Source organism: Thunnus albacares, chromosome 6 (assembly GCF_914725855.1).
Source record: "Thunnus albacares chromosome 6, fThuAlb1.1, whole genome shotgun sequence".
Lineage (NCBI taxonomy): Eukaryota > Metazoa > Chordata > Actinopteri > Scombriformes > Scombridae > Thunnus > Thunnus albacares.
Window position 1 is genome coordinate 14,155,009 of NC_058111.1, and position 22,143 is coordinate 14,177,151.

At 38.3% G+C, this 22,143-nt stretch overlaps 1 protein-coding gene across 2 annotated transcripts in view; it reads right to left on the minus strand.

Moving 5' to 3' along the window:
• Nucleotides 1–3,963: 3,963 nt before the first annotated feature.
• LOC122984245 (neprilysin-like) overlaps nucleotides 3,964–22,143 on the minus strand; it is a 32,847-nt gene continuing 14,667 nt past the window's right edge. For both annotated transcript variants that reach the window (XM_044354580.1, XM_044354581.1), the window contains exons 5-23: nucleotides 18,271–18,351; nucleotides 17,725–17,820; nucleotides 17,502–17,620; nucleotides 17,245–17,313; nucleotides 16,475–16,609; nucleotides 15,799–15,900; nucleotides 15,550–15,686; nucleotides 15,249–15,342; nucleotides 14,255–14,383; nucleotides 9,882–9,980; nucleotides 9,697–9,774; nucleotides 9,377–9,480; nucleotides 8,951–9,009; nucleotides 8,716–8,835; nucleotides 8,267–8,400; nucleotides 7,770–7,835; nucleotides 6,789–6,884; nucleotides 6,439–6,515; nucleotides 3,964–6,257 (exon numbers count right to left, since the gene is read on the minus strand). In XM_044354580.1, the coding sequence (XP_044210515.1) occupies nucleotides 6,158–6,257; nucleotides 6,439–6,515; nucleotides 6,789–6,884; nucleotides 7,770–7,835; nucleotides 8,267–8,400; nucleotides 8,716–8,835; nucleotides 8,951–9,009; nucleotides 9,377–9,480; nucleotides 9,697–9,774; nucleotides 9,882–9,980; nucleotides 14,255–14,383; nucleotides 15,249–15,342; nucleotides 15,550–15,686; nucleotides 15,799–15,900; nucleotides 16,475–16,609; nucleotides 17,245–17,313; nucleotides 17,502–17,620; nucleotides 17,725–17,820; nucleotides 18,271–18,351 (1,895 nt within the window). In that variant the 3' untranslated portion in view covers nucleotides 3,964–6,157. The remainder of the gene's footprint in view (nucleotides 6,258–6,438; nucleotides 6,516–6,788; nucleotides 6,885–7,769; nucleotides 7,836–8,266; nucleotides 8,401–8,715; nucleotides 8,836–8,950; nucleotides 9,010–9,376; nucleotides 9,481–9,696; nucleotides 9,775–9,881; nucleotides 9,981–14,254; nucleotides 14,384–15,248; nucleotides 15,343–15,549; nucleotides 15,687–15,798; nucleotides 15,901–16,474; nucleotides 16,610–17,244; nucleotides 17,314–17,501; nucleotides 17,621–17,724; nucleotides 17,821–18,270; nucleotides 18,352–22,143) is intronic.

Consider the following 22,143-nt stretch of genomic DNA (forward strand, 5'->3'; position numbering starts at 1 on the left):
GTTATGCTGATGTAAGCATTACAAGCAGTCCAGAAGTCAGGAGACCAAAATACAAAGTTCGTCAGATGATTAAAAACTGGAGAAGAAAGACTGCAGAGCTCTCTTTAAAAATCTGAATTTTCCCAAACCATCTGCCAGTCTATGCCTCTTTAAGACTTACTTGCCATTTGAGCCAACTGTATCTGTGTATCAACAGTGTGTAACGATGCAAGGAACCACTACTGTGTGTATGGATTATTTGGACTAACGAGAGCATCGAAGTGGAAAGCAAAATGAAGCCTGTAACTACAAGCCCCGCAGAGTACTGCATGTCAAAGAGGAAGTGGCATTTCCTATTGTGACAGAAAATGTCTTATATCAGCTGAGCCAATTATGCGCTGTGACCTTCATGCCAGCCCTGAACTTGAAGCAGTAAATTAGAATTGCATGGTCTTCAGTGTCACTGACTGCTCTGAGATGTAAAAGTAATGAAAATGATCTTTCACCTGTCTGCTGCAAAAAGAGGATCAATGGTTACTTTAATGGGGACAGTCTGTGACTGTATAATGTCCTCAGTCAAGATTGGGATTCCAGTTGTTTTTTATTTGTTGTGGAGTCTGAACTGCTGCATGATTAAATTACAAAATGAAAGGGTAAGTGCACTGCAGTAGCCTGGTCAAAACATGAGGAGAAAAAAAAGTGCATGAATCACTTTATTGTACTTTACAGATTATACAAATACTAATGTCAGCACTACCTGTGTCTTGAGGTGCATTACCTTGAGCATATCAACTCAACATGCAGCTTGAAAATGAGATATAATCAATAAGTTAAATTATCTGTAAATAAGAAATAATAATCTGATAATTTTGGTATAGGTGAACTTTTGTACTGACATTCTTATTGTTACAGTATGTAAATCACTGCAGGCTCAGTTAAACAATATGTTATGTTAAATAACCACAGGATGTCACTGTTTTACATTAATTATAGATGGAGCACATAAACCTTTGTGAAGGCTCCAACACTACATATATGGTGTAAATTTATAAAAAATCTTGACTTTTCATGGAGTGCCTTTGATGTGGTGTGCCGTTAAATTTGTATGTTTCGCCATGAAACAGGAAGTTGATGGACTTTCTCAAATTTCTCCTGCTTATTAAGAGTCCAGGCCTGAACACATCTACATGTTAATATTGAGTCATAGTAATAGCGCCACCTACTGGCAACAGGAAGTCAGCCTTATACGACAATCATCTGACTTGACAAGAGATTTACATGTGGTCTCCACATTATATACAGCAACATGACGTATAATTAGTGAGTGTTCTCTAGCGCCACATAGAGAACACAGGAAGTGATAGTTACATGCAATGTTCAATATTCATGAAAATGTGTATCAAAGTCAGTTTCCTTCTAGTAAATGTATTGCTTCATCATGTCGCACTGCAATTACAGCACTTCGACTGCGTCGAGCCCTGACATGCACAAAGGGGCAAAGGACCAATCATCATTGCTTGCAGTTTTAATTAACATTTATTATGTATGTCTATATGCATCTCAGTGATTTTTCACAGGCACACCACTGGGTGTACAGTGTGTCAGTTTGATCAAATACATAAACTGTGAACAGGTGTCGAAAAAAACTACACTATGGGGGCGATGCATTCATCTGCTGCTTGTGCACTCACTGAAGAACAACAGTGTGTTTTTGTAGAAGAAATTACTTTCTATATGTATTAAATCAAATCTACCAATGACTGTGAGGCTTTCAGATGAGACTACTGCATTTTATGAGCACAGATTGATTCTTTGTCTCGTATACCAATGCCTGAAAGAATATTGGTATGAAAGACACAGCAATTAAAACTTTTAGAGAAATTTTCCCTCTTAAAAATCAGAATGGGTGGTTATCAGTGGCCTTTAACAATGAGAGCACAGTGAGAGTGCACTTCACAATAAGAGCCCCTTTCAAATCAAGTGTGAAATAGCACAGTGCCCACTCTGATTGCTTACCTGAAAAACCTTTTCACTTATGATCCTAAAATATTATTTGCACATGTACAGTATGTGTATGTACATGTGTGCTTGTGTGCACGTGTTCTTTAAGGTATCAATGTGGTCTGTGTGGACACATACGTGTACAATTGTGTTGTGCTCGCCTTGCATATACTTCAGACACACCACACACTGCCCAAAGCACTGACACACACACACACACTGACAGGCATTCCAGAGGCCGCATGCCCCCCCACTCACACACACACACACATACCATTGGATCCACTGTTAGGGTCGCCCAAAGGGCACATGAAGGAAAACTGAGTCGTTTTATGACTAGAGGGCAACAGAGGGAAGCAGAACTTTGTATTGAGTGCAAAAACAAAAGAAGGTCTAGCATGAGTGGCTTTCTAAAAACTGCCTTCAAGATTGAAGGCTTAAAATGCAGAGGTGTTAATTATGTTTTCTCCACTGACTCACTGACTTATGTTTTCTCCAATCAAGTCACATTTCTTATTCTTATTGAGTTTAACTTCTTCTGAAAGCTCCAAACATCCCCCTTTCTTGGTGTTACTTCAGGATAAAACGTCAGCAGTTTATAGTGTTCAAAGTGCAAACACTCTGTTCAGCCTCCCTGGAACATGCTGAGGTGTTGTAATGTTAGCTGTTATGTTAGCTAGCATATCTGCTAATGACAGGGAGGGTGAGAGCACGAGGAAAGTGGGTGGTGTGAACCCTCAGTTATCTGCCATAGTGTTACCAGTCAGCGAGAGTAAAAGGCGAAGCCAGGCAGTAAATAAGCAATTGCAACTGATGTTCAGCTGAAAACAATACTGGAATGATTATCAAAGAGGTGGAAATGCTTTTGCATACAATCACACAATCAGGCTGTTTTTACACCTTCATTGTAAATGGAATAAAGTATAAGTAATAAGTATCAAAGGAACATTTTGGAAAGGGTTTAAGAAATGCAAACTGTCTTTGATTTTTAAAGCCAACCTATTTGACTCCACCATGTTGGTGACATTTTGAGGAATGTGGAGTAAAACCCCAAAAAATGTTGTTGGTCAGCTCCACCAATCAAAAGTAGTGTATTCACATTAGAGTTATAAAATATAAGTCATGAACTTCCCAACTTTTACTTGTGTATTTGCACAAGTGTGTTGGCTCCACTTCTTCACTTCTCCACTCCTCTAGATATTTTTTAAACTTGGCTTCAAAGTTAAGCAATATTTCTGGTGCTCCTACTTGGCACCCCTGTCCTATACATTCTGTGTGTTATAATTCTCTCTTTTTTTAAACTCTGAACCTTTTGAAGTGTTTTTTTCTTAGTCCCTGTACATCCCTGACTGTTTGCCTCTCCAGTTTCAGTTTCCAGTTGGGTAGAAGCTATCCCGGTGCCAGGAAATGTGCTTGGTGGTTCACTGGATCACCAGCCAGCAGCTTGGGAGCAGTCATAAAGATATTGCACATTCATTTGTTTGCATCGCGTGCCTTTGACTAATTTCACATATTAGCCCCTATTCCCCACATGCTTATGGGTCCAATTAGTGGGGAAAGAGTTTGGGCTAATGCTGCTTTTTAAATTATCTTATTGTTTTATTCTCTCTCTCTGTGGAAAATACCAAATTAAACTAAATCCACACATTCCCAAATCTTCCCTCAAGTCAACAACTCTGTATGAGTGAATGTGAATGTAGAAATATTTTTATATTTCAACCTTCTTTTTCTGAAAAAGTTCATAAAAGACAAAAAGATTTGGAGTGAGTCCAATGTTGAATAATGTTTTTTTTGTTGTTGTTTTTTTTCTCATTTTGTGACTCTTTGCCAAAACCAACTTTTACCAACCCTTGGGATGCAATGATACAATCCTTTGTATCATATTTAAGAGCTTGCATTTATGAGGAAGCCTAGTTCGGATGTTAAAAAACCACACAAAAGCCCACACATACAGTGTAGGGCCACTCGCCGGCAGACTCAGAGTGTTATTTAAAGATTTATTTTGAAAGAAAAAAATGCTCCTCAAGATGATTATCAGTCATTTTTATAAAGTATCGAAATACAGGCAACTGAGGTATATCTGTCTTTCTACAGGTGGAGTGTGTGAGAGAGAGAGGCAGAAAGAAAGAAAGCCTGAGGGAGAGAGTGACAGTGACAGAGAGACATGAAGCTTGCACGAACAATGATGAAAACAAAAAACAGGGAAACAACAATGTCTACAGGTAAGACATGGAGAGTGTTGTACAATCTGAAGAAGTGGTCTACATGATCATGGCGCATCATTCATTGCACTAATTTTTATATAAAAGGCAAAGGCAATTTTTTCACAATTAATTACCTTGTATCACAGCCTCAGTTACATTTTAATGTAGAAAATAAAGCCATACAAAACGATGAATCCTAAACTAGGATCCACTGACTTGATACAACCTTCAAATACTGCATTCAGAGAAATGCATGCACTATGAAAAGTTCATTAGGTTCCAGTAAAGACTCAGCTTTCAGTTTAAAATAATTAAGATAAACATTCCTTCAAAAGCATAATTATGATATTATAATGTGTCATTTGACTTTTGCTTCAGTGTGTAAAGTAATCATTAAAAAAGGGATGGTAATATGGCGATCAAACTGAACTAAACTCAATACCACTCACATATCTATCTCTTAAATATTAAGCTACAGTCAGCTGCCAATTAGCTTAGCTTAGCATTAAGAATAGAAACATGGGGAAATAGCCTGGCTCAGTCCAAAGGTAACAAAATCCACCTACCAGAACCTCTAAAGCGCACTAATTAACACATTATATATCATTTGTTTGCTGTACAAAAACTTTACAACCAGTAGAGACAAAGTTAATGCGCCTAGCCAAAACTGTCAATTTAGCACCTTGGTTTTCTACACATTAAACAAAGATACAATGTGTTAATTAGTGAGCTTCAGAGGTGCTGGTATAGGCAGAGTTTTTTAACCTTTGGATAGAGCCAGGATAGCTGTTTTCCCCTGTTTCCAGTCTTTGTGCTTAGCAAAGCTGACGTTTCTTGGCTTTAGCTTCATATTTTCCATACAGAGTGGTGTTGCACTTCTGGTCTAACTCTCGGCAAGAAAGTGCATTTCCCAAAAATGTAGAACTATTCCCTAATGTTAAATTTTATTATTCTTTGTTCTCTTGTGCATACACGTACACACTCTCACACATAGTAGCACAACAAATCATGTAAGGCATACTGATTTGCTTGACAAATGTAGGCAGCATACATCCACACAGAAACACACAGGAGGCTCAGTGAACGTATAAAAGGGTCTGGTGTCTGTCGATTGTCAGCTTAATGATTCATGACCAGTTGTCATCTTAAAGGCAAAAACTTCATTTTGGTTTATTTGACATACTGCTAATGATCAGCAGCCGCCTGTCAACTGCAGTTAAGTCATTAACATTAAATATAGAACAGTATTGTGTAATACATGATCACGGTTAAATACTTACTGGTCTATTCAACAAAATAAAATCTGATTTTCTGTAATAATTTACCTAATCTAGTAATATGTATTAACAAAGAGTACATTACGAGTACATTGTAGAGTGTATCAGCATGTAGATGAAGGCTGAAACCAGCTGAGGTTTTATGAGAGGCATACAGCTCAGTCCCACATACAGTACAGTGGTTCAGCCCTGTTACATGTGTATGAGTGTGAGTGGGTGTGTGGTGTATTCATATGCCAGTGAGTTTAAGCACATTTGTCTGTCTGCCCCTCATTTGCCAACAACTTGTACAGTATTTCGACTGAAACACACACACACACACACACTCACATATACACATTGGCAGACTCACAAATGATGAGTAAAACAAGATGAAAATTGAGAAAAAAATAAAAACACAAGGAGTGATTGTATCCAGTGAGAAGCAGAATATTCAGGCTGATTGAATGAACTACAGTATCAGAGTCGGAGAGACAGTGCTCCGTCTGTCCGTGAGGGTACAGTCCACTGCTGTTCTCAGAGGAAATGCATACTGCAGTGTCAGTCCACCAGCCCTGGTCCATCCAGTAAAGAGCTAAGGGGAGCTTCCACTTCCCTGTAGCCCCCCAGGAGTGCTCCAATAGTCAGGGGGGAGAGGTACTGTAGGGGACAGGGACGACCCACTTCGGCACAGTCCCCATCCCAGAAGTCTGTGGATCACCACACACGGCAGATGTTGTCAGGGACCATGTAGTTGCTCTTGTTGCAGCTGAATGCTTTGGCAAATTCTGGGAAATTCTGAAGGGAACCCAGAACCCTGTGAAACACACAGAGGGAATTGTTGGTTGGGGGTAAAGTTCCTGCACATTACTTGAAATTGAAATTTATATGCATGTATTTTTGTCAAGGTTTTAAAATGTCATCTATTTTGTTTCCTTCCCTTTGCAACAAGCAAATGGATTACTGATATAAAGGAAAAGTTGTCAGTTTTAATTTACCTGAATTTCCCTGGACTGTGTACGTCTACTTTGATGGAATTAACAGCTTGTTCTGGTCGGTGTGTACCACACCATACCTGGAAAAGACAGATTAAGATTTACTACATTAGACAATTAAATTTATTATATCAGCAAATCCTACATTCATCTAATCATGCATCCGATCTTTCAATCACCCATCTATCAATCTATCTACCAAATTCTCAAACCATCCATCCACCCAATCTTTCAATCATCCATCCATCCATCTATCCATCTATCCATCCATCCATATATCCATCAATTATCAACTCAATAATCCAATCATCAAGTCATCAATCTGGTCATCCATTCATCCATCCATTCACTACCTGAGCAAAGTTGAGGAAGAAGAGTTGATCATGGGAAAGGTCAATTCCAGGCAGTGGTGGCTCTTCTCCATGCTCCTTCACATAGTTCCTATAGGCCTACAATAATAGCACAAGACCAATGTTCTTACATTATCTTACTTCAAATTTTTGCTGACAATAAAAGCCCTGCCAAAAAACATCCCATATTATACTTTATTAAATGACTTTATGTACCTCATAATATCTTTCCTGAATCATTACCATCCAATGGTTAATTTGGAAAATAAGCAATAAAGTGAGCATATTCAATATCAAATTAAAATGCCTCTTCTTCCTGTTTGGTTTTATTTTGTTGTCTTCAACATAATGTTTAATTTCCAAGGATATTGCCTGTAAACTCTGGAAACTCTGATGCATTGGGAGATTTCATGAGTTGAGCTATTTGGTGAAGCGTGCATGCCAAATCTACAACTGCGTTGTTATGAATTGGAAACAGTCTGGTCTTTGAGCTTATTGCAAAAAAATGAACTTTGCAGTACAGACTTATTTTAACTATATTTTCAGCATTTAAATCAACAGTTAAAATTACGTCCATGTCACATTGTCTTTATGGACGGAAAAACTATATATGTATATATACAGTCACATTTCCTGTATTCTTTTCCTGTCAAAAGAAGAACAAAATTTACAATGTAAATGTTTTGTAGAAGAAATACTTGTATGACATCATGGTTTATCTGAAATGAGGATATTTGTATTTTTGTATTGCATTCAAATCTGTCTGGGCCCCTTTTTTGTTCACCTTGGGTCAAAACTGATGAAAAACAGCGGCAACATCATTTCCTTCATTGTTTACAAAGTTAATGAGCCAAATCAGTGACCTGGCAAAATGACACATCTATTAATGTTAGCGAGCAGACGACAATAACCACAGACTAAATTCCGTCATCTGTAAACCTGGGCTCTTAAATCAAGTTTCCTCACTGTTTTCAGGCTCTTTACCTGATATGCCTGCCGTATCCCTCCATTGTCAGCAATGTTCTCCCCGAGGGTGTTGTTACCATTTAACTAGAGGGGGGGACATAAGGAGAGAGAACACAAAGATTGAAAAGGGCAAAGAGGGAGACTGTAATTTTTCCTGTGTATTTCAGCAAACCACAGATATCACTCTTTGGGATACAAGAAATCATTTTCCCAGGGGACAAAAGAAGTATTGTTCAAAGCAATAGGACCGACGAAGCAAGATAAATAGAGGGAGAAGGATTAATATGTCAACACAAAATATTAAAGACACCTGAAGCAGAGAAGAGATGAGGCTGCAAAACTGGGGGAAAGATAGAAAAATGTAAAACGGATCTGCTGGCAAAGATGACAGGAAAGCAAATAAATGAGACAAAACAAGGTTTGGGATCATATTTGAGAAAATACTGCTGTAAATTCAATAAACTCTTTGAAAAATTAGCGAAGAAGAAAGAGAGAGATCGTCTACCAGGACATACATGAAGTCCATTGGCCAGGTCCCAGGAGAAGTTGCCATACTGATCCACAATACACTTTGAGAGCTCCAGGAACCTCTGAGTGGAGTCTGGTGTCCACCAGTCCTTCAGGTCACCATCCTTATCATAGTTACGACCTACAAAATAGAGAAAACAAGAAAAAGAAATGTTTGTGACAATACTCTATGTTTCCATTCCATTTCATTTGTTTCTATTGGGTTTCTGGATGGCTTACAATTGTGGATATCAGTATAGAAGCATCCTGTCTTCTTGAAATCGAACATAATTACTTCACATAACCCGATGAAAATTAGTGCGGTGAAGCATTTGAAAGCACTTTTTTGTAAAGTGGTACCAGTTACAGGGGAGGGGGGGTTGTATCTACCCTAAAGACCAATATAATCTGCCAAAATAGCACATGAGAGGAACAGAAAAAGTGCAGAAAATCATACCGTTGTCATCAAAGCCATGTGTGATCTCGTGACCGATTACCATGCCAATGCCACCATAGTTGAGAGATTTAGCCTGGCCTTTACTGAAGAATGGAGGCTGGAGGATACCTGCAGGGAACACTGACACCAGGGGGAAAAAAAATATTTATCTTTCCAAAACTTTACCGAATGTTAAAAATATCTATGATATCAGTGTTAACAACTGAATGTGTTTGCATGTGCACATATGAAATACCTATTTGGTTTTTGCTGGATGAGTAAAAAGCGTTGACAACAGCAGCTCCAGTTACCCACCTGCAGAAGACAAGGAGGGTGGAATTAAAGTACAGTACATTAATGAGTCCTATAGCACAGCATAATTCAAATTCAGTGAAAGATATTAAAATTAACCTGTGGTTAATAATAACCCTGCTAAAATTAGCAGTCCTGCTGTGCTTAGTGAAAGGCTGAACTGTGTCTGTGAGTAGGAGTTCATGTGGGAGAATGTGAATGCACTATGCTAAATGCAAGACTGTGTGTCACACTACAAGTACCATAAGATAATAAGTCATTTATTATCAGCTGTTTAAATACTTAACATTGAAACTTTAAACTATTTCACATCTGAAATAAGCCTGTTTGCTGAGCATAAATTTAATTCTGCCCCCACGGGAAATCTTACTCCTCTTTGTTGACTTTGACTCTGAGTTTCCGCAGGCGTTTCTTCTGCACATATTCCAGGTTCTGTAGGATGTTTTCAAAGTACTCCTCTGCACTGTAGCTCAGCTAACACCAACACACAGCAAGAGAAACAGGGGGATTAGTCTCATTGAGAGCTATCAACACCCAGTCATATATTCTCAAAGCTAATAAAAGCCCAGAATTCACCGAGATGTTTTCATAGAACTGATATGCAGCTACAATGAACCCACTCTGTATTCTGTTATATTCACTTAGTGAAAGAAGAGAAATATTCATAATCGCATCTTTTCAAACACTCACATCTTTGTACTCATTGTGAAGGTATTTATCATCCATGATGTTGTCAGAATAGCCGATTCGTTCCCGAATAGCTCGGGCCTAAAGAAACAGAGAGGAGAAGATTTGACAAATACATGTCTCAGTCATCACATATCCTAAAGAATATAATTCAATACAATGCAACAGACAGTAAATATAACCGATACCTTCTCCTCAGCTGCTTTCTTGGTCTCTGCATCCATCCAGGCCAGGTCATCGAGGTTACTAATGAACACTTCTCGGATATCTTTAATCATCTCTTCCATCTGATTCCCCCACACACACACACACAAAGAAAGAAAAAGACAACAATCACAAATATGTCACTCTATACTGTATTTCTAATATTAAAAAAAATTCAACACTAATTGACTGTCAGTCCAATACAATAAATGTCTTTAACATTGTCCATGGTGTGGGAGTATTTCCTCATTGGAGAGTAAACAGTGGAACGCTAGTTCCAAATTCTGCAACACATTGTGCAACAAAGTCATAAAAATACACCTCCCTGAATTAGGCCTCATCATTACACAGTCACATATCAATGTAGAAGCACACGGGGTTACACTCCCTCTGTGGAGGAGTCTGGTGACCTTGGGTAGTATTACCAGTAGTGTAATGATGTTTGTGTGATTAATATGACAGATGGAATCATAACAAAAATATAATCAACTATTTTTATGCGTTAATAAAAGGGAGTTAGGCAATCACAACCAGAATTACATCACTTTTAGTGACATTTAAAAGTACATAGTGTGCAAAAGCACAAAAAGGTTTGGAGACATTTCTGCTTATTTACAGAAGGCTTTTGTTAAAATTCTCTTCAAATCACAGAAGAGGTACTTGAGCTTAATGTTTCACCATCACTGTGATATATTAAATAAACAAGTTATGCTATTCTTATTAGGCAAATAAATGTGTATAACTGCACAAATATTTCTATGTCAGCATATTTGACTTCACATAAAACACTGGCAGAACTATAGTAGTCTCAAGATAATGAGATTTTCTATTTTTATATGCTGATTCACACAGCAAGGTGCTCCAAAATCCACATCAAACCTGTGGTGTAAGTTTAATGTTTCTATAATGTATTGCTCTTGAGTTACAGTATTTACAGGAATGAGCCTGCACACAGAGAGACAGACAGACTGACTGACGCTACCAGGATGGCATAATGCTGTGCTGTATGCCATGGTCATCAGACACTGAATGACAAAAACAGCCAAGGATTTTATGTTAAAAAACTAAACAAAAACTGACTAAAGATTCGTGGCAAAAACAAAAAAGAATAAAAGTAAAATAGGAAGAGAAAAATCAAAAACTGAGGTGACAGCGAAGGTCACCTTCCCAGATCCCTCTAACCACAGTTGTACTCTGAGACCGCAGCAAGCTGACAGAGGCATTCCAGTGTCTCATCACATCAGCAGACCCCTTGCTAACACGCTGCATGACCACTCGTACAACACACTGTGGTTTGCCACAAATCGGCAGGGACCATACCGATGAGGCTTTTCCAAAAACCTTTTAGCATACAGCCTGTGTGCATTTGGATGTGAGATTGAGTTGTGTGCATGTAGTGATGTTTGTGGCTGTATGTATGTGTGTCTGTTTTCATGTCAAATCAAACAATGTAATTTACAGTGGTCAAATGCAGGGTTTATATAAGTAAATCTCCTAAATCTGTATGTATCATGATAGTTTGCTTTAAGATATGCAATGGTTTTCCATTTAAGGCTCTGATCCACTGCTATTCAATTTGATTTAATTTACTCTGACTCCAAATAAAACACAATAATGTCTATTTAATTTAATTTTTGGGTTATATTAAAGCAATTTTAAAATAGTTATAAATCTTTGGATATGGGATATCTTTGCATGATTTACAGTTAAAAGAAAACTCCTTATTTGTCTTATGACACTTTATACAGCCCCTCACTTTAGCCTCTGTCTGATACAGGCTGTTTTAGCTCCTCTCTCTTTCAGACACCCTGTAGTTTCTGTATAAACTAAATAAGGAGTTTTCTTTCAACTGTAAATCATGCAAAGATATCCCAGATATCCCAGCCCCAGATTTTTAAAAAAAGTCCTGGAAATGTACATGATACGTCTCCTTTGTGTGTTTAACTGTTACTTTGAATTAAAACCAATGGCTAAAACAGGGTTTAAAAATACTTAATACAACAAAGTAATAACAGTAAAGGTCTTACATACCAAATCATTTAATAAAATTGGTGAATTATCACCATAAAAAATACAGTTCAAGAATCAAACTTAAAAGTACTCATTAAGCAGAAAAATGACACTTGTGTGTGTCATATTAATATATATTTCATTTTTGGATTATTATCATATTTCCATTAAAGGGGAACTATTATGCTCATTTCCAGCTCTATATTTTTATTGTGAGAAACCATTACAGTTGTTTTGCATGTTCAAAAAACTCTTTGTTTATCTTATACCGGCCCTTTATCCAGCCCCTCAGTTCAGCCTCTGTCTCTTAATAGGCAGTCTTAGCTCCTGTCTCTTTAAGACCCCCCTTCTGATGAGCCCACTCTGTTCTGATTGGCCAGCTTTCTGGAAGCCTGCTGAGGGGCAGCCGTACCAGAGTCGTGTTGAGTTACAGCCAATGAAAACCCAACATTTCCTGCTTTACTGCTTTATATTAAAAGCTTTTAAATTACTAAATAATGGGAGACTTTTATTGTTAAGAATTTACAGGAAACCAAACATGTTCCTCACCAAATTACCAGAGCTTTGTTAGCGGTACTAAAAAACAGTCGAAACAACACCATATGGAGATCTTTGGAGCTATTTCTTCAGTGGATCAGTTCGAAATAATGCAGGGAGGAATAGTACAAGCAGAAACACTCATAGTGAGATGTTTGATGGAGAGCTGCAGGCAACCAGCACATCTCCAACAAGTAAACAACTTATTTTACTTTGCTGTGCTGTGTAATGGAAAAACACTCACAGCGTGCCAGCTCAACTCAAGTCATGGGTCGATGTGATGACCCCCAAAACAATGGAAAAATGCTATAATTTTAGTGGAGCAGAGCAGTGAACAGATGACCATATAAAGAAATCTGTCACAAGCCGACATCAGCTCGGGCTAAAAGTGGAAAAAAACGTTGGAAACCAAGTGTTCAGAGCAATCTGAAACCAGTAATTTTTGCTCACAGGGATAACTGCTACATATGTTAACCTCATTATTTGACACTTTGGCAACATTTAATATGAAAATTCGAAACTGTAACATTATATATATGACTGAAAATAAGGAAAAGCATAATAGGTTCCCTTAAATGTGTAAGTTGCACTTTACTGTTGTAGCTGGTCAAGGTGGGGCGGATTTTAATTGATTTATTTACTTACGTGCTGCAAAGTTTAATCCAAAACAAGACTTATCATATTTTATAAGATGATCATATCTGTATGTGAAATTTATACGAACGAAGTCACTAGTGAGCAGTTAAAAAAATGTAGTACAGTAAAAAGTACAGTTTTTTCCTGTAAAATGTAGTGAAGTACTAGGATAAACTAGCATAAAATGGAAGTGCTCAAGAAAGAACAAGTACCTCTTAATTATACTCAGTGGTACTACTGTAAATGTACCTAGATACTTTCCACCACTGATCAGATGTCAAATATACCTCTCAGGCTGAATGAAAGTTGGTAAGTGAGGAGTGCAGCATGTGTGCCAGCCGAGGTCAACTCAGCAGACTTCCACATATACATTATATGTATGGCAATGTATTTGGGGAAAGGGATGTTGATATGTACCTGCACGGTCAAAGGAGTTGTGTGTCACTTCTCTCTCTCACACACACACATGCACTCACATCACATTTACACAGGATGCAATGTGAGATCCACATGCTAGAGTAGGCAAAGGTTCAGAAGATGACAGAGATTTATGGTGTGTGAGACACTCAGCATTACGACAGCAGTACACAGTCACGGAGATGCACTCAATCTGACTCACATATACACAGTTGTACACTAAAGCATGCACACACAAAAACACACACACACACACACACACACACACACACACACAAGTCAAGATTTACAGTGTGGGTGGTGTGGGCATGACAACAAGGACACCTTTTTCAGCTGCTTTCAATGGGTGCAGGCAAAAAAAAATACAGTACAGTGGTGGAGACACAAGACACAAAGGTGACAAAAACACAGGTGAATAAGAGGCAAAAATAAATTCAGTGGGATGTGACTAAAACACATGTTCTCATACTGTATTTCTGAATAACAGAATACATAAACACTCTCACACTGTGGCTATGGAAATGCATGCCCTGAGATTCATTTCTGCAATTGAAAACCAGTCCCAAGGAACAATAAACACTAAAATACCATATTTAAATATATATAACACAGTATGTACTGTGTCTAAATGATTCCCCTTTTGTATGATACAATTATGGGATAAAAGGTAGACTAACTGATTCCTGTAATACCTTTTTATCCTGCATTTAATGTAATCTAACCAAATGATATAAAGTATAATCCATCCCCTACTGACCAGTTCTTTGCTCTTTTCAGAGAAGGCCTCCTGCACATACAGTCGCCCTACAGCATTGTCCATGTTGCTGTTGACGTAAAGTGCACACTGTCGCCACACTGCTGCCTCTGACGTTGTACCAGACAGAGCCTACAGGGAAAGTAACAAGGCACAGATCAATTAGAGATGGAGGATAAACCACTCAGCATATTGGTTAAAGAGGCTCATGGCAATTTTTTATTTGCACCTCCATTATGCATTAATGGCTATAAGAAATTGGGTAGTGGGGAAATGGTTAGATAAGGAAGAAAGTTAAGATTAAAGAGTTATAAATGTGAAGAAAGAATATGAATGGGGCTGAATGTGTACATCTAGTATTATTAGAATTTAATGTTGGCCGATTAAGTAACACAAAACTGAAATATCTCAACAACTTTTAGATGGTTTGCCATGAAATTTTGTACAGATAGTCATTGCACCAAGTGGACAAATCCTAATGACTTTGGTGATTTTCAAACTTTCCTCTAGCACCACCAGCAAATCAGTTATCTTGAAAAATACAATGTCTCAATATCTACTAGATAGATTGGCTCAAAATGTCATGTAGTTATGACCAAATACCTGCAGAATTAATTCCTGTCAGCCTCAGCTGTACTTTGTGTTTAGCACTAATTAGCAAAATGTTCCACTCTACGTTAAGACAATGAGCATGGTAAGCATTAGAGTGACATAAACATAAGCATTTTAGCTTTGTCATTGTGAGCATGTTGCCATGTTAGCAGTAGCCTTTACTATAAAATGTCTCGCACTTTATGTATCTTGGTCACAATTCTTTAAAATTTAGGGGATCCTCATCAAAAATGGCTCTCTTATCTGTTAAAATTATATACTGCCCCCTATATTGCTATTGTTTTTTTTAAAACTGGATATTGGTATTCGCCTCAAAGATCCAGTATCAGTTGGGCTCTTGTGTTTATCCTGAGGCAAGTTCAGTGTCAGGGCCCTGGCAGTGTACCTTGCGGAAGGCTTTCCTGGTCTCTCTGTATGCTTTGCTCAGGCCCACCACCATGTTCATAGCAAAGCGCCACACCATGTAGTTCTGCAGATCCCTGCAAGGAGAGGAAGGATGTTCAAAGAAACTCTCTTACTCATTCAAAGCTACAATATATCAATAATGGGTGAGCAGCTGTTTTCATTGCACGCTGTGCACTCCCGCCCCCACAAACACACTCACAATTGGGCTATCTAACAAACACAAGCATGCCTACACGTTTGCATACACAAACACAGCTACAGGCTCATACAAACCCACAAACCTCTTGGTGTATCTGGCCAAGATAAGGTTGAGTCTTCTGTAATAGTTGGGAGAGTAGTTTATGACCTTCTCTGTGTCAGGAACACTGATGTTGACTGTATCCATTATCTTAGCTGTGAAGTAACTCCAGTCAAATGGCTTCAGGCCAAGCCCAAAAGCACAGACATGGAGAAATTAAAAAAAACATTAGAAAAAGGATGGAACGTGAAAAAGAAACAATAAATGCTGACAGATAAACAGTTATTTTTACCTGTGATTCAACCTCAAGGGTGAAGTTGGCTTTCAGATCACCCAATTCCATCTTGTTGTAAAGTAAGACTGGGTTGTTACGATCCTCTAGAGTATCAGTAGCCTTGGAGAAAGAAAGACAGCAAGGTTAGAAATCAAGAATGCTATCACAACATACACCTCCTGTCTCTTGATACATGTGTACCACTGTGGTGCAGGTCCAGCAGCAACAAACATATTTGGAGACCCAGGAGACTTCAGGTTTGTAAATGTCAGAGCTAGAGTGCTGTGACTGCCTTATAAAAGCCAAGAGCGAAGTGGAGGGGAAGTGAAGCATGGCAGACTGTGGAAACCTGTTGATGTCTGAGAAAAGTTGTTGTGTTGGGATCAGGCTGGTTAACAGCTTGTTTTACACAGCAGCTGCTCTAGACCGGAGCTACAAACACACAGAGAGGAGAGACGTTTGGGCTACAAATGGAGGAGTGGAAGGTCATACTGTCAGAACTTGTTTGCTCACAAAATCCTCCTGTTGTGTGAAGCTGAGAGAGAATATAAGGTATGCACTGTTGCTGGAAAACAAGGTCTCTTTTTTCCTCAGCTTCTCAAAGAGCAGATAAACAGTAATAAAGGCCGTACTTGGATATGTGTAACTATGTTGGATCCTGTTGGGAAAAAGCAAAGTGTGAATGTGTGCTTACATTGGCGATGTCCCTCTCCAGGTCCATAACTCGTGTCACCTCCTCTCTGATGCGGGTCTCATTGATGGCCAGTCTCCGGTCAGTGCGGATAAGCTTAGCCAGATCAATCATGAACTGCTCGTAGGCTCGACATGCCTGTCAAATACATGCACATTCATGATATTCATATCTTGACTTTACTTCAACAGGAAGGAAAAAAGGTTTGGATTTAACCAGTGACCAAAAATCAGAGGCAACAGTGTGCATTTACTAACAGATACGTACACACACGTGCACACAGCTCGCCTCAAGCTGAGTGCGGTTAAGTGCTTCTTTCTGCATATCAATCAAGAGTCTATGGTAAACTGTAAAGTAAAACCAGAGCAGAGGATGTCTGCTCCAATCACACACATCTGGTCTGGATTGAGACACAACCAAATTTGTTCTGTTTTGCCTCTTTTATTTTAATCATCACTTAACTGCCTCGGAATGCATTTGTCATATACACACACATGCTTGCAAATCCATGTACTATGAGACACACAGATAAACGCATAAAGTTGATTCAGGTACTGATGTTTCGACTAATGCCCTCGTCATTTGTTGGGCATCACGTTTCCAGGAACAGACTCCAGGGGACATGAAACCCAGACTCAGTGGCAGTGGCCCAAATGAACACATGGAGTTGTTTTCGTCATGCATCAGTTGAAAGTCTTAATTATATTACAAGCTTGTGTGCATGTGCATGTGGTGTGTGTGTGTGTGTGTGCGCATGTGAACTTTAAGCCCACCTCTGCGTAGGGTCCGGTACAGGCATAGTAATCTCTGGACAAAAGGCCAAGGCTGGTCTGCTGGTCAAACTGGCAAAGAAGAGGATGAAGAAACCACACGTATTTATATAAGCCAAAGCAATCAGATTTGTAGAAATTGGTGGGTGGTTATTTGCAAGCTGGATGGGATATGATGTGTGAGTGCAAGTATGTATGTGGGTACATGAAAGAGAGACAGAGAAAAAAAAGAGGAGAGCTTGCTACTGTTGCACACCTACATGAATGATGTGCGAATTGGAGTCCCTGTCGTCAGTGCCGACAAAAAAGTTAACCAAGAGTTGAGTTCCATATTTCTCATTCAGCTTAGCAACTACGTCCTCAAACCTCCATTTTTTACCTGAAAAAAGAGGAAGGAGAGGAAAGAGAGGAGAGGAATACTAGGGAAGAAATGCCTGTAGGTGATATTTGCTGCATGCAACCATATCATAAAGGATACTTTACCATAGTTGGTCTCCCAGTCATCCAGAGCTATGGGCCACTCAAAAATATCAGGCAGCATGTCGAGCAAAGGAGCCCCTCCTCTTTGTTCAATTAAACCTTAAATGAAGCATAGATACAAACAAGCAAAAATCTTTTTTGTTAATAAGTAGGCATTATATATATATATAAAGTATACATTTATTTTATACAAATCAACATTCAGAGAACTAATTAAAAAAGAAAGTAAACCTTGTTATTAATCATACATTGAACTTCCTATCTTCTAGCATCATTAATCTATGCTAATGTGGGCACATGTGAGGAGTTAATTGTGACTTCTAAGCCAAAATGCTTTTGAAGAAAGTATTTATTTGCATTATGTAATACTGTAAAACTGAAAGACAGTAATTTTTGCATTTAAAAGCTAATGGTTGATAAAGAGAGATTATGAGCAATGAAGGAAAGTCCAATGAGTAACACATAATGTTTGATGACAGTAGGAAAAATTTTTAGGACATTAGCAAATTAAAAAAAGTCTATGATGATATGTGATGGTTGCTGACTCACTCTCATTGGTACATGACTTGTAGAGGGTCTTAGCCTTGGTGAGAGCAGTGGCTTCCCCCTCCACTGTTTTTTCAAGGACACCTACAAATAGAGCAGAGAAACAGAGCAAGCGTGAAGGAAAGAAACACAGATAAAAACAGAAAGATAAAGGAGAAGGAGGAGGAGGTCTACATGTCAACAGAGGGAAGGGGAAAGAGAGAGGGATGTAAATAACCTCAGGTACAATGTAGAGTTTTTCATCATTGTGGATTGGAAATAGAATCCAGCTGTTGTCCAGATGCATTTAATCATTTTAACCAAGGCATGTTGTCTGTCCCTGTGTCAGAGAGCGCTAACAAAAATAAAGTGATGGCTTCAAAACATGGGGATACATAGCAACCAGTCACAAAACAGAAATGACATTATTCAAAGAAAAAAAAAAGATAATAAAAAACATGATATGATTGTTTTTAAAGGAAAAATCTACTTCAAAGCTGCCATGCACAAAAAAATACTTTAGAGCTGAAACACGTGACAATTCTTCTCATGTTAATACTAATCTTTTATAATATGCTACTTCCTGAAAAAAATGTTATTAAGTTTGTATATAATGACAAAACAGTCCAGCATGTAATATTTTTATGAGAGTACTGCAGATAACAAATAAAGCCATAATGTTGACTCTGCCTTACAGAGCAATCTTAAAGTCACTTTCCACATTTCTGGCAAGTCTGTGACATGATATCAAGATGATATCATGAACAACCCATGGAACAACCTTAGCAACAACCTTAGCAACAAAGACTATGGAACAAACAGCCATTTGTGGACGTGTGCGAACAATCTGATATCATCACAAGGAGAAAGTAGAGGTAACATTGCAGCATTCAAGGCTTTGTACTTGCAGGGAGCATTTTTGAATCTGTCCTCCCAAGAAAAATGACACAACAGGTCGCAATGTCAATCACCACAATGTCAGAGTGACAGATGCCATCTAGAAATTATGACCAAGAAAAGTGGTGCAGTTTAGATGACATCTACATAAATTGACAAATTTACTCATTCGGAGGTGGTGGGTTGGGTGGATGGATTAACCCATACTTGCAAAAAGTGGACTTTGCTGCAAGAGACTGTTGTTCGTTTACATTTCCAAACGCAGGTGTCACATTTCTAACTGTTTTTTAAAAAATGTAACTTAATCATCCCCTAACTTTAACCCCATGGTGTTTATTGTTCCCATGACGACGAAGGTCACCTAACTTTAAGGAAGTGGTAACTTTAACCCACACCACATGTTCCTCTAACCTTAACAAAGTGATCATTTTAACCAGAACCATCATCTTTCCCTAACCCTAACCAGACCTTAACCATAGCGTTGTCAAAAACATAATTATTTGTTAACAGTGATTTGTAACAGTTTTGGAAAGCACAAACAAATGTTGTCCTGCCAATTACTGCCGATAGAGGCCCCATATTAGAAAAAGCTCCCATGTGTCACTCTGGAGTGCATGGTCATGCTAAAAATAACAGAAAAACACAAAAAGCATAATATGTCCCCTTTACAAAATAAACCATTGCAAACTTTTCAGTTGTACTGTGTCCCCATTACAATTCCCAGGGGAATGTCAGGTCTTTGCTTGAATGATTGAATAAATAATTAAACATGAACTATTTACTATTGCGGTGCAGTTAATATTTTCATTTAGGTGATTTAGAGGATTTGGGTCATTTGATGTAGAGGTCAATGCTGTCATATAAACCACAATTTAGTGGCAATCTGCATGCACATTTTTTAATCTTTGTTTACTTGCTTCTCAGAAGACTAGTAATCATGATGAGGCTAGTGACCTCAGGGCAGGAAAGTCATAGTGAATAAAACTGGAAAGAATTCAAAGAAGAGCAAAGCTGAAGGTGTGGCAGAAAATGGTAATTTGAAAGAGTAAACACCATTGCTTGAGTTATAACCTGCATTCACTGCCTCTTCAACACCTGTTGTGGGCATATGGACGCCAGTTAGCTCAGCCCCAGGCTAGATAGTGTTTCTAGGTAGACAGCTAATCAAAATGAGTGATAAGTGTTGGGGTGTAAACTTGCTCGACTGAGGGGGAGGAGAACGGGACTAACAATACACTTCCCTGTACTGCCTCAAGGCACTGAGTTGCATATCGTAGATTTAAAGTGTAACCATTCCTTTAAGAACTGCTGTCACTTTTCAGCAGCATGGACAGAGAGGGTGAGCTTAAATATATGTTCAGATCATCAGGGTTCAATCCAACATCCACATGGTAATTTTGGTATTTGCTGAAAACCACCTTGATGAATGCAAGTAGTGTTGTGATAAATTGGTAGTGTGTGACCATATGTCCTTCACAAAAAGAAAACACCCACTCAACAGGTATTTTAAACTTCACCTTGACTTCTGCAAAACTATCTGATGCTCTGTCACTCAGTACCTAGCATGAAGTGAAATATCTTAACTGTGCCTGCACCATTGCAGGGTTTATCTAAGACCCAAGCCTGACTCTCACATCACTGATTTTATTGTAGTTTATGCATGGGCTCCTGGGTGGCACAAATCCCCTTTTTGAAGAAATGTGTTCTTTTTTAAAAGTGACTTGTCCTGTCAGAGATCCAGAGTTTAAATCCTGCCTGATTCACTTCAACAAGTTGGTTCTTCCAGCTATCATGATTTACAGCACATTATTTTTTTAAAGTATTGAGAGATTTAGGGGGGCTTTGATGCAATCCCTAGGAATCCGACATCTGGTGATGGTTAAGTGGCACAGCACTTCTCGGTTACACTAAAGTCAAAATGTCTTCTGTAAAACAAAAGACCATAACTATTTAGATAACTTTATGCCAGCTCCATTACTTTGTTCTTTGAGGATGACAGTTCATTCTTGAAAGAGATTGTTTCGTCAATCATTTTTTCTGCTTTTGGGCTCAACACTTTTGTTCCATCTAAACATATATGAATATATATGAGTTGATTTTCCAAAGGCCTGTGGATTATTATGTAGAGTGCATAGGATTTCTGATGTGTGTGTATTTGCTTTATAATGACTGCATCATGAATAATGAACGATGCAAAACTCTTTCAACTCTAAGTGCCTGTGATAAACTTCCTGTACATGCAAAATGTATGGAAATGGTTGAGCTCATGGTTGCTATCGCTATTGTATATGGTAATTTAGAAGAAAGACATAAATAGGCTGACGCAGTTCAGCAGAATTGTTAAAATACTGTGGCATGAAATTCAGTCAGCAGCCTTTATGGATTTCACGTGGAAAAAAATGTATGTCATTAGAGAAATCCATGTGTATTTACATTTATATTGCACATTTGTATGTATGTGCAACATGTGTTATGAAGTATTTATGATATGTTTATTTTGACCAGTTCAGAGTAATGCATTTGTATGACTTATGTGTTTACATGACATGCATGTGCCCACACTGCACACAATTCTCATGATGCAATTAGATAATAGAAATAATTTGTAGCATATGTATTTTATTGAAGCATTTTCAAAATCTTGAAATCATGCACTTTGGCAGCTTCATTTTCCAATAAACCGAACACAGAACATATAAACCCTCAAGAACACAGTGAAAAGTATAAAGAGTAGCAAAACCAAAGTATGAAGACAACATATGAAGAACAGGACTCCAGTTCTTTCCCAAAGTTATCTAGTTTGTCCTTTAGAGCAAAACTGATCCTTTCAAGGTGGAGAGTACCTGACAAAGCATTTAACCACTCTCATATTGAAGTGGGGTTTGTGTGTTTTCCAATGCTGGAGCAGAACTTTCTTCGCTGGTATAAGGCCATAGCCAATGAATTGTCTTTGAGGCACCCATAATGTGTTCAGTGTCTCTGTAGTGCCAAGGATGATCA